Source organism: Gallus gallus, chromosome 26 (genome assembly GCF_016699485.2).
Source record: "Gallus gallus isolate bGalGal1 chromosome 26, bGalGal1.mat.broiler.GRCg7b, whole genome shotgun sequence".
NCBI classification, from domain to species: Eukaryota; Metazoa; Chordata; class Aves; order Galliformes; family Phasianidae; genus Gallus; species Gallus gallus.
In genome coordinates, this window is record NC_052557.1 from 1,046,533 (window position 1) to 1,059,113 (window position 12,581).

The 12,581-nt window shown below is 55.4% G+C and overlaps 1 protein-coding gene across 1 annotated transcript; it reads right to left on the reverse strand.

Annotated features, from left to right (window-relative positions):
* Positions 1-1,300: 1,300 nt before the first annotated feature.
* MYBPHL (myosin binding protein H like) lies at positions 1,301-10,825 on the reverse strand. Its single transcript, NM_001031028.3, has 11 exons — positions 10,204-10,825; positions 9,889-10,023; positions 8,380-8,547; positions 5,744-5,832; positions 4,625-4,820; positions 4,148-4,287; positions 3,876-4,035; positions 3,275-3,411; positions 2,648-2,834; positions 1,939-1,980; positions 1,301-1,487 (listed from the first exon to the last, which is right to left on the reverse strand). Exons 1-10 carry the CDS (start codon positions 10,598-10,600, stop codon positions 1,970-1,972), a joined length of 1,620 nt encoding a protein of 539 aa, NP_001026199.2. The 5' UTR covers positions 10,601-10,825; the 3' UTR covers positions 1,301-1,487; positions 1,939-1,969.
* Between the last annotated feature and the right edge of the window lie 1,756 nt (positions 10,826-12,581).

A 12,581-nucleotide genomic window follows, 5' to 3' on the forward strand; every position in this document is an offset into this window, starting at 1 on the left:
ACCAAACAACTGGGATGTTCATAAATTAAAAGGCACTTGGATGATTGCTTTCAGTAAAAAATACATCCAGCAGATTTTTCCACTTGTGTGCCCTCCGGACCTTTCTCAGGAGGGCTCCCTATGAGTGGATGCTGTTACCCTCTCTGGTTCCCTGGGGGGTTACAAACACACTCCTTGCCCTGCAGGACTGTATTAACAGTCAGAAAAGGGGCACAGTGTGCAGCTCTGCACCAGCTCAGTGAGCCTCTTCCCTTCAACAGGGCTGCACAGCCCTCTGCTAACACAGCCCGTTCCCAGCGCCTGTCTTTCACCTGTCAATGCCACATCCTGAGATGATGACACTGTGAGAGGGCGGAACATCAGCAGCAGTGCTCAGTGGGACTGTTTGGCCCACCGCCCGGACAGCTGGAGCACAACCTGCAGCCCAGTGGTACCACTAAGCCCAGCCACCTCCATGAGTCAGCCTGACCCTTGGCTGGGATAGAAATTAATCCGACGATGCCCTCTGATGGTGGAAAGCGTGGTCTGGTGTGAGCAGTGCCGTGATGAACCCCCGGGCTTCAGTCTGGGCACTGGGAGACCTGAGGCAGATGGGAACAGAGCAGCCCTGATGGAGCAGCCCTGATGCAGCAGGGTTGGCTGCTTTAGCCATAGGTTTGCAGTACCATGGCTCACCAGGATGTCAGTCTGTGGGTCTGACCCCATGCCCCCTCCTTGCCCCGTGTGTCTGTTCCATCAACCCCAGCGGGCTGTGCTGATGGCAGAGTGCCCCACGCTGCTGACCCCTGCTTAGCAGCACATTCACTCACCCTGATGGATCCGTCTGGGTTCTCTGTTAATTACCAACATCTGACCTGAGCTGTCTCACAGATGGAAGTAATGAGGCTGCCTTCCTGCACATGAACTATGTGTAGCTAACGGGCTGATTTCTCCTCCACATAATGCATGGGCAAATCTTGTCTGTGTTTGGTGTAGAGGGTAATGGTGTGTGGCTGAATCATGGCAGCCCTGGTGAGGATGAAGAAATCACACTTGGATGAAGGTGTGTCAACACGACTGTGTTGTAATGTTGCTATTTCTCTTTGTCATTCTCCATTGCAGGAGGTAACCCTTCCTGCTGCTCCTCCGTGGTTTGGTTCTGCTTTAGCCATCTTCATGTTTTACAAAGCCAGCACTTTCTTTCCAAGCTCAAAAGCTGTCTCCTCCACCCATGGGTGTGTGGAATGCTGTGATATAATCCAGCATCCCTACAGCTCCCTCCCCTTCACCCTAATGCCCTCCCATTACAGGACACAGTGACTGTTGAGGACCAAAGCTCAGATGGGCTTGTTTTATTTGTCACAGATAAAAACACACCTAGAGAGGGCCATGCCATGGCCAGGACAACACGCAGGACCCAGGGGCACTGCTGGGGAGGGGATAAACCCGCAGGCAGTGGAGGCTGTGGCTGGGAGCATCACCATGTGCTGTGCTGCTGCAGCATCCACCTGGGTGAAGAAACGGGACCTTGCAAGCTGCTGGTCAAGCTGGTCATCCCAGCTGTGGCTCCAAGGGAAGACAAGCCCAGACAAGTTCCCCCACCCTCTTCTGCCCCACAAGGTTCAGCAGCAGCCCTTCAGCTCTGCTTCTCTGTCTCACACACCCTTATACCTGCTCCCTATATGTGTATTCAGCCCCACATCTCCCAGCCCTGACTGTTGTTCATGCGTCTCCCCATTCGTGTCCTCTTTTCTCTTGGCCCATTTAGTCTTCCCTCCTCCCAGCAAAGGGGCAGGTTTCTCTCATCTCTTCCCACCAGCACATCTCCAGCCCTGGGAGGAGGCAGTCCCCAAGCAGGGCTCCATCAGCAGCTGACAAGGGCCAGTCCAGGATACCCAACTTGCACCATCCCCAAAGGACCCACCCTCCTCCCTTCCATCAGCCCCAACCCAGACCTACCTCGCTCTTCGTCTCAGCGTCCAACCCGTCCTCACTTGGGCACTGTAGGAGAGCACGGGAGATGTAAAGCCCCTGAACTCCCCTCACCTCACTCCCCTATGACATCTAACTGTGCGCCAGGGCATGACAAATCCTCTCAGTGTGCTCACACCTATGCACAGCATCCCTGTGCACTCACGCTCCAAGAGCTGACACATGCACTGCCCTCTCCCAGACAGTTTGTCCCCATGACCCCATGTTCCAGCCTAGGCAATGGTCAGGTGCTTTGTGTCCCCAGCAGGAGGACAAGCTCGTCATCAAGGGCTGGGCTCTCTGCTGAGGCAGGGAAATGGGAGCTGGAAAGCCTGGGCAGGATCCTGGGACATAAATCATGGCACCCCAGGTGCAAGTGAAGTGGTTTTGGCAGACGTGGCTTGGGGGTGACTTAGGACACAAGTGGTGGTGGATGCAGTGAGGAGCAATTGGCTGTTATAGCCTCTACCAACACCTCCTCTCCTTTGCATCTATAGACTCCGGTTCCCTGCCCACTTTTTGGCCATGAATGAAAAGCAAGGGATGCTGCAAGAAGCCCAAAGCTCCGGAGGGCGACCCAACGTCCTTCAGCTCCTCCTCCACCAAAACCCAACAGAAAAAAAAAAGGCACAAACTGCACCACTGTGACAGCAGGGGAAGGCAGGCAGGGGGACCTGCTCCTATCAGTCAAACTTACTTTTCACATCAAGTTTGCAGTCTACCGAGGCTTCCCCCAAAGGGTTCACAGCTTTGCAGGTGTAGACGCCCGCATCGAAAGGGCTGGGCTTGCGGATCTCCAGGGAGCAGACGCCCTGCTCGATCATTGCAATGTATTTTGGGTCTTCCCGGATCTCCATCTTATTTTTCATCCAGATGATTTTGGGCTAGAAGGCAGTAGGGTCTCATTTATGGATTTATTTCTAAAGCAGGGAGAGACGTGAGAAATCTATCCGTCCCCAAAATGTAGCCACCTCCTTCTGCTTTGCCTTGGCCCTTCCTGATGCTGCTGGCCACAATGGGATCCATTGTCAGAAGCCATTTGTAGAGTTAAAACACCCATTCTGGAGCTCCAACCACCACCCACAGCTCCTCTCTCAGTGTGGAAGGAAACAGGACATGGCTTGAATTGAGACCAACCTCCCCTCCCTGTGCAGAAACACCCTGACTTGCCCTGGTTTGACTCAGAGGGCAGCTGCAGACCCTAACTCCATTCAGCCCTAACCCGACGTGGCCAGCCACCTCCCTGCGCTCCCAGTCACTTTGCAGAGCCCGGCTGGGGGCTGCCTGCACACAGAGGTGATGCTGCCCTTGGAGGTGCACTGACCTGGGGGAAGCCCCGGACGGAGCAGAAGAGGTGAGTGCTGTATCCCCGGGTGGTGGCTCGGTCTGTCAGGGGTTGGGTGAATTTGGGGGGCTCCATCATGTCCCGTTCAGGGATCTTCTGTGGCTGGTAAACGGTTTCTAGGAAATTAATGAAATTAAGGTGAGGCAGAGTTTGGGATCCTTGGTTGACCATCACACGGCCACAGGAACCCAGGGCCAAGCCTCCCAAAATACTTCTGCTCTCTCACATCAGCTAGACAGCATCTAGAGCGACCTGAGGGCTTGGCCTTCAGCTCACACCAGCCCTGCCTGTAAATCTCAACTCATCCACCCATGCCCAGTCCCTTGGGCTGACGCAGACTCCTGTCTGTAAGCCAACAAGACGATGCTTGTCTTGCTCTGTGCAGAAGGTCGGACCGAGGCCAGGCACCTCTCAGAACCTTCTACCTCATCCATCCAAAGGACTGACAGCCTCACCCCGCAGGGCTCATCCTGCGGACCAGCCCGGAGGCATCACCGCTGACCCAGCACCAAGGAAGCCCTGCTGGGGACAGGACCCCAATCTCACACCCCATCACCCCAAACCACGTCCCCATCCCCACTTGTCTTCTTGATGTGGGCCACCCCGGCAGCAACGGCCGCTGTCTCGCTCATCCCGCAGGCGTTCTCTGAGAACACACGGAAGGAATACGTGTTGCCTATGATGAGGTCGGAGATGGTGCAGCTGGTGCGGGTGCAGCGCTCCAGCACTGTGAACCACTTCTGATGGGGGGGAAAAGAAAGAAGAGTGGTTGGAGGCTGTCCAAAGGAAGGGGAACCCGCGGGCGCAGCCCCAGCACTGCGGTATGTGAGGCACAGGAGTGGCCGGACTCACCCCACTCTTCTTGTCCGACTTCTGCACTGTGTAGCCCTTTATCTCAGAGTTCCCATTGTCTGCTGGGGGACTCCACTCCAGGGCCACGTTAAAGCCCCACACATCCACCAGCTTCAGGTTCTGGGGGGGACCAGGCCGCTCTGCAATTACAAACACTCACATGGCTGTGTCCTCATTTGCTCCTCCCGAATACTACGCTCTGTCCATCCTTTTCACTTCATTTTTAATGCATTTTCACCCTATTGCAGCACGCGAGAGGTGAGGATCTGCTATGGGCACGGGCTGGTAGACATCCTGCAGCCCCCACAGTGATTCCCTCACGTAATGGAAGAAGGACCCCAGAGCCCTGTCCTTGCTTTGCTGCTGTCCCTCTCCTACGCCACCCAGACCAGGAGCTGCCCCCAGCCAAAGGGCACACATGAGCCCTGGCTCCATCTCTCCCAGCACAACCCCACAGGTCCCCATCCTCAGCCATACCAATCACTCGGATGTCCAGGATGGCTTTGTCCTCTGCTCCATTTATCCTCACTGAAAGCTGGTATTTGCCCGAGTCGCTGCGCTGCGCCGTGCGGATGAAGAAGATGGTGTCCTTGTCTGTGTTGCGGATGTTGACCCTGCTGGTGTCCAGGGGCTGGTTGTCCTTGGTCCAGGTCACCTGGGGCTGTGGCTTTCCCTGGAGGAACCCATATAGTTACAGCAACTGAAGGACGTGGTCCCAGCAGGGTGAGCAGAGCTGCTCCACTTCATCCAGGCAGCCATGGCTGGGATATGTGCCATAGAATCATAGAATCCTTTGAGTTGGAAGGGACCTTAAAGGTCATCTAGTCCAACTCCCCTGCAATGAGCAGGGACTCTCTCATCCAGCAGTGCCCAGAGAAGAAACTATAGCGAATCCCATCAGCCCCACTCCAGGGTGATGCTGGTCCCTGAAGTCCCCACGGAGCAAATCCATTTGCCTGTCAAGAGGTTTGCAGACAGAGCTGTGCTCCTGTTGCTGAGCTAAGGTTCAAGCTGAGCAGCAGGGGTTTGAGTTTGGCATCCCTGGCTGATTCACCCCTGGAGCACGGCCAGCACAGGCTTCCAGCTACCTACAAGACATGGGATGGACCAATCCCTCACTGCAGGGACAGCTTTCTGCCTCTTGCTTCCCCCTGCTTGGCTGAGGTGTTTCTGGGGTTGGTTTAATCCACTGCAGCTGCTGTAGTGGAGATGCTTTGAGGATGCCACAGACAGCATGTAATAAGTTAGCCCAGGAGATGGACTCCAGCTTGTTCCACCAGCATCATCCTCAGGACCTCCTTCACACAGTCCTGGGGCTACCCTGCTCCAAAGCAGCTGCCTTCCCTAGGAGGACACCCAGCCCTGTGTTTCTGGGTCCATAGCACTGTAAGCCAGCTATGATCTGAACAGCAGCCACGAGCTGAGACAGCAGCAATACCGAGTTCATGCCCTAGTCTGTTTGGGGTTGTCCCCTTACCAATGGGAGCTAGGCAGCAATTGGAGAGGAATTCCCAATTGGAGAGGAAGGTCAGTCACTAGGAAAACCAACCCTGGGTGAGCAAATCCAAGGGATTAAACCCCAAATCACCCACATACCTGGAAAGGGATCAGCAGGTTCACAGCCTCCCCAACATGCCTGACGTACACCTGCCGCAGCTGACGAGGTAGGCGGATCCTTGGGAGATCTGGGAGCCAGAAAGTCAAACAGTGGGGCCAGGAAATCACAGCTCACAGCCTGATCACATCTCATAGATGTGGTCAAACATAGACAAACCCATCCCAGGCATCCTGCTCTTGGCCATGAGGACGTCCTCCCCAGAAACAACTCTTCCCTCTCATCTCATGGTTTTAGTGGGCATGGTGGTGATGGGTTGATGGTTGGACCAGATGATCTTAGTGGTCTTTTCTTAATGATTCTATGATCTTCTGGACCATGCTTCCCATTGTCAGCACTCCACAATGACTTCCTTGTCCAGCTGCTATGTGACCAACCCAATGGCACCACCACGATGAACCATTCATCTTTATGGCCTACCACCGTGGGTTAACCAGCAGAGCCCACGTGGCAGCAAAGCCATTGGCAGCAAAGCCAATGGCAAAAACCATTTATCTCCCAGCTCACACAGCACACTTGCTAGGAACACACAGCCCGACTTCCATCAAGGGCAAGGCTTGGTGGACCTCTTCCTTCACCGTGGGCTGAGGGCTATCAAGAGGACAAGATGGTGCACAGCTTCTCACAGCAGAGCTACAAAAGCCCAGGCTAGAAAATGGAGGCTGATGTCCCCAAGGGAACATAACAAAGATAAGCAAAAAAACCACCGGAGAATGCCGATGGAGTGTGTATTCTCCTTCCCAGGGTGAAAATAGCAGCCGTGTAACCCAACCAGCATGGATCCTTCTGGGGAGGCATCGGGTTGACGTGAGCCCCTCATAAAAGATCCGTGTCTCTGCCTGGATTAAACGTGCCGGAGCTCAGCCCTGGGGAGGGGGCTCGTGGAGGGCGACAGCCAGAATTAAACCAGGAGCAGGCCAAGCCTCAACAGCTGTGAGCAGAGGGCTGGGAGATGCCCGACGGTCCCAGATGGCCCCGCTGACAGCTGGGGAGGTCTCTGCTTTGTGCACACAGCTGCTGGCTGCAGGAATCCACGTGTTGGTGCTCTGCGTGGGCTCATTCATCCCAGCAGGGCAGAGAAACTGGATTTCCATGGAGGAACATTAATTCATGGGCGTCTTCCTCAGCTCAGCCACACAGGGCTGGCTGGGGCAGTAGCTCAGGTGAAGTGTGTGCATGGCTGGGAAGGCATTCCCTTGCCCTAATTCCCTGCAACATGCTGAATCTTTGGCTGGTTTCTCCCCATCTCTCTCTCTGCCTCCCAAACCCACTCATCCCACCTGTTCTTAAAATCCCTGCCACATGTACAGCTGCTATTTAAAATCCCATGTGACGCTATAGATGTACCAAAGAGGGGAACAAAATACAATCCTGAATAAAATGGGAAGGCCAGAATGCAACAAACAGGATGGGGATGAACAGACTCAGGCACCCAATGTGACTTAGGAGGGGTCATTTGTTTCTCAGCAAAGCCAAAGCGCATGGCAGGCTGTAGTTCAGATGAGATGCAAAAGCTGGCAAACGCTATATGCCAATAAAGAGTTTCAGACAGCAAAAGAAAGGGAAAAAAAAAAAGGAAAAGATATAGAACAGAGAAATTTGCATGTGGATCTTCCAGCCCTTTGGGTTTTGCTCTCAGCTGGCACACGTGGTTGGGAAAAAGCTTGCAGTGATGACAGCAGAACAGGCAGCTTGGCCTGGTGCAGCATGGGACTGCCAGTGGGAAACCTGAGCTGTGCGCCTGGCATCTCATCCCAGTCCCCATGGCTCAGTTTCCTCAGTTCTGCAAGGAAAATGGGGGGTGAACACGGCAGCACTGGCAGACACCTCTGTGCCATCTCTGCTTCAGTCCCCAGAGGACTCGGGCAGAGCTGGGCTCTGGACACAGCACCCAATAAGCCACATCCACAGCCCTGCAGGACCCTTTCCAGATGCTGGTAGCCTTCTCCAAGTCCCCTCCTACAAAAAGCTGGCAGTTTCTGAAATAGCTCACATCACCACTAATGCTATTCTTAAGCCAATGAAAAAATCTCAGTTCTTTGAGTCACGAGAAAACTTGAGCACTAATAATTCCCTAGAAAGGATAAATAAGTCTATTTCCTGCCAGCCAAATGATAACCAGCCTTGCAATCATCCATCAACCTCAGCACATTCGCTGCACCCAGTAGGAATGCGAGTCTTGCTAAGCATGGGAGCAAGCCATTCATTAGCGCGTCCAGCGTGATTAGAGTTCCCATGCTCCGGACAACCACCTCTCGACTTTCCTCAGCTAAATAAACAAAGCTGCCTCCTGCCCTGCTGCCCAACGGGTGCGTGGTGGCACAGCAGAGGTGCGTGGAGAGATGTGAGGCCGTTTCGCAGCCATTGCAATGAAATGGGAAAACGGGGCTCTGCGTTTTGGGTGCTGTTCTCTCGCCTCTATAGGATCGGTGCATTGAGGTCAGGAAGCTGCCCCATTCCCATCCCATCCCAGGGGAGCTGGGCCCTGTTTCGGAGGATCACATCTCAGTGAAAGGCTGGATTGCAACAGAGAGAGGGCAGAGGATGTTTGGGCTGTAGGGACGGGCTGCCATTTCTTTGCCTGCACACGGGGATCCTGCATGGCACCAGTTCTTACCGGTGATCTCCCTGATGAGGACTGGCTGCTCCAAGGTAGCTGGGTCGCTGGTGCCACTGGCACTGATGGCCTTCACCCTCACGTGGACCTTCTCCCCAGAGGCAAGGTCATGGATCTTGTAGCGGGTGGAGAGAAAAGGCTCCTTGTTCACAGCTGTCCAGTCCGTACCTGGAACAAACCCAGCAAAGCCCTACGGATGAGGCACGGCCAGGTGGATGCACACCACCCGGACAGTGGGATCAGACCCCAAGAGCTGAAACTCAGAAGCAACGAGCTGCTTCCTTGGAAAGGCTCAAGCAGAAAGATTCATGTCATCAGATTTGGAGCACCTGGCCTCCCCACCCTGCCAAGGAGTGCGGGTTACCAACTGGCAGGTGGTCAACTGTTGTTGATCAGGAGGCAATTTGCAAGGCATTAGGCCAATAAACATGTTCTGTGCTGACATTCCAGGTGCGTTTCTGGAAGTAGTTAAGATCCTCTGACCGCCCTGCCAGCCTATCTTCTCCTCTTGAATCCCAAAGGATCCTTTGCTGTGGCTCACTGTGCTCCCCAGCACATCCTCCACACTGAGTAAGGCCTGCCCATCACCTGCCACTGGCATTACTCCACCTTCACTCCAATCTGACCACATTTTGACCAACCAGGCTCTTGCACCAGCCCAAACGCAGCAGTCTCAGAGCCATCACTGAGTGACTACGGCTCTTCTGCCACTCAGCCAAGCCCAAAGCCAGTTAGGAGAGCATCCAAAACCGTGACCTTTGGTGGCCGTTAGCCAGCTCCCTCCAGCAACGTTTGCTTCTTTCCTTCTCCCATGCAAGGACCTCCTCACATGTTCTGTCAAGCCAGTTACCTCTCCAGCCCCCAGCCCAATGGAAAGCCTCCCATGGCCAAGCTTGTAGCTTTGCCTGTGTTGATCATGCCTACCACAAGCTGAGCAGCCAAAGGCCACAGGTCAAGTTCCCACGGACCACCTGGTTCTCCCAAACCACCGCAGCCTCACGCAGCGCCCAGCCCAGCAGCCCCAGCCCCCCCTTGCTGTTCCCACACACAACTCATTCACTCTCACCCCAAGGCCAAGCAGGGCTTCAAAACACATCTCACCCACCTATTTCATTCCACCAACAAGCCATGCAACCGGAGAACCACAGCTAATTGCTGCCACCCACCAACCCACCTCCATCCTCTGCATCCATCCTCCTTCCAGGCTCTTTGAGCCCCATGTTCTGGGGCTGGGCCTGCCTGCTGATACATGCCAGCCTCTCACACCGCCCAGAAGGACACTTTCCTCCCTCATCCTCCCATCTTATCCCCATTCCTCTGCGCATCCCTTTGAGCAGACATGGGAGAATTGTGTCTTTCTATATACCATTTAAATCGAAGTATTTGGGACAAAGAAAGGGAAATGAGGTGCACACAAAGGCGCTGCCAAGTTCCACCCAGCTCCATCCCACACCTCTGCAGCACTTCTCCCACTCTCCATGCTCACGAGGCCAGAAAGCCCAAACCTACTTCCATCTTTGCAGATCTCCACCACGTATCCATCCAGGCTCGATTTGCCCGTATGCTCCGGTGCTTTCCAGGTCAGCGTAACGGAGTTTTCAGTCACTTCTTCCACAGCCAAGGACAAGGGGACGCTGGGCGGCTCTGCAACGAAGCCACAGAGTGAGGGCAGGCTGTGGGCTCTTGGGGAGCAATCAGCCCACCCGCCCCCCCCCCCCCCGAAATATCACCACTGATTTCATCCCCTCATCTCTTCACCCCTCGGTGTCCCCTTCTCATCCTTGCACGTTCCCTCCCCACCTCACCATCCACTCTCCTCCTCACCTTCTTTGGGTTTCTCAGGCTCAGGCTCCGGGGCTGGGGCTTCAGCTGGGGCAGCCGGGGGGGGTCCTTCCTCATGGGCTGGAGCCGCTTCATGTGTGGGGGTCGGAGCGTGCTCAGCTGCAGGGGCCGCAGGCTGCTCCGCATCGGGGGGATGCTCGGGGGCTGGGGGTGTCTCAGCAGCGGGGGCTGGGGCATGCTCTTCCTTTGGGGGCGGTGCGTGCTCTTCCTTAGGGGGCGGTGCGTGCTCTTCCTTTGGGGTGGGTGCGTGCCCTTCCTTTGGGGTCGGTGCCGGCTTTTCCTTCGGGGCTGGTTCCGGTGCTTTCTTTGAGGCCGGTGCAGGTGCTTTCTTTGCGGCCGGTGCTTTCTTTGCAGCAGCTGGAGCCGTTTTGCCGGTCATGGCTGCAAAGCCGAGGGGCTGTTTTGGGGTCTCCGCTTCGGGATCTCTGCTCTCAGTGGGGGTCCTTGCTCCAAACCAAAGGTCTGTCCTCCAGACTTGGGATCTTAGCTCCGAAGCTGGGCTCCCTGCTCTGGACCGGGACTCTCTGCTCTGGATCCGATAGCTCCACTCCGAAGGGACGGGCTGTGCTGCGGGACGGCTGTGCTGGGAGGGGGGAATCGGGTCACTGAGCCAGGACAGGGGCTGGAGATTTTTATAGGCTTGGGCTGGCACTTGTCACCTCCCTGCAAACCAATCTGCCTGCGCAGGCGGGGGCCTCCAGGAATAGCCACCCGGGACCTGCACATTCAGCAGCACGCCCCTACCCCCTCCTATGGGACTGCAACACATGGTCCTGCCCCCCCACTCCCCCCATGCCTGCACGGGACTGCACAGGCCAGGGCCAGGTCACCTTTCTTTGGGGACACAGCTCCTGTTCCCACCCCAATGCCCCTGTGAGCTTCCCACCCCACCGCTGCCACCTCCGTGGTTACCTGCTGGCCCCAAATTCTGTGCTCCCCCCACACACCTCATGCCTTGTCCCACACAAGACCCCTCCATCCCCTGATCTCCACATTGCTCCCCTGACCCACTTGCCCCCCCAGGTCCTTCCTTATTCCCTGCCATAACTTAAGGCCACTCTGCTCCCCAGCTCAGTCCCAGAAACCCAGAAGAGTTGAGGCTGGAAGGCATCCCTTGAGATCATCCAGACCAACCCCTCACCAAAGCAGGGTCACCAAGGCAAGATGCTCGTGAGCTTCCCCAGTTCTTTGTACCCAGGTTATCTCCTAGCTGCTACCTGAACCCCTGACCATTCCCCAGTCCCACTGTCAGCCCCAGATCCCCTCTCTCCATGTCCTCCCCATAGCTCCTTGGCCTTGACACGGTGGTTTTCCCTATCACGATCCTCAGCACAGCCCCATGGACACCTGCTCTGTGCTCTCCCCAGCCCTGCTGACCCACATTCCTGGAGCACATTGAGCACAGGCCAGCCTTGCAGTGTCTTGCAGCCTTGACTCTGCCTTCCACATGCAAAGCAGAACCGTGTCCATGGGCTCTTGGCCACCTTTCTGCCAACCTTAAGTTCTAATTCATCCCAAAGGACCACAGTAACCCAAAGCCATGTTAGTCTATAGGCTATAAACCCACTCACTCCCCTGCCTGTCCTTGTTTCATTTGCTGCATGACCACAGTAACCCAAAGCCATGTTAGTCTATAGGGTATAAACCCATTCACTCCCCTGCCTGTCCTTGTTTCATTTGCTGCCGTATCATGCACAGTACACTACTAAAAATGCCTCTGTAACCTATGGTCTAATTCCTTAGCCTTCCTCAAATTCAGGTCAACAGTGTTTTCTCCTCTCCCCAACTATTTCTCTCCATGGATGCTGTATGGAGGAGCCCAGTGCTCCTGGGCATTGCTCCAAAGGCTCACAGCTATGTGGTCCCCAGGAAACACCTCCAGACACAAACATCAGGGTCAAGAGGGCACTCAGGGACAGCTGGAGCAGAGAGCTGTGTGCTCTGACAGGACCAGATGATCTGATGGGAGAGGGTGAGAAGAAAACACATCACAGCCATCAGCCCTGCAAGTTGCAGGGGGATCGGGTAATGTGAGCACAGCCCCCCAGCACCCCGCTCCCCTCACTGGCTATAGAGTCTGCAGTCTGCAGCACGACACTCCTGTCCCACTATCTGCCCATCCTTCTCCACCAGCCTTCAGCTCCCTGGGCAGTAGGATTGGGGAAAACTCCATTTCCTCGAGCCTTGAGCCACCAAGACTTCATCCAATCTTTGACCTCCTCGATCTCATTGAAGGTGGGATGAGACCTCCCAAAACCTCTGCCCAGAGCCGGCGTTGGCTGCAGCCCTCTGAGTGGTATCTCCATGGGGGACTTCAGCCAACACATGGCCTTGTTAATGGGTGGCACACGCCTGGCCCA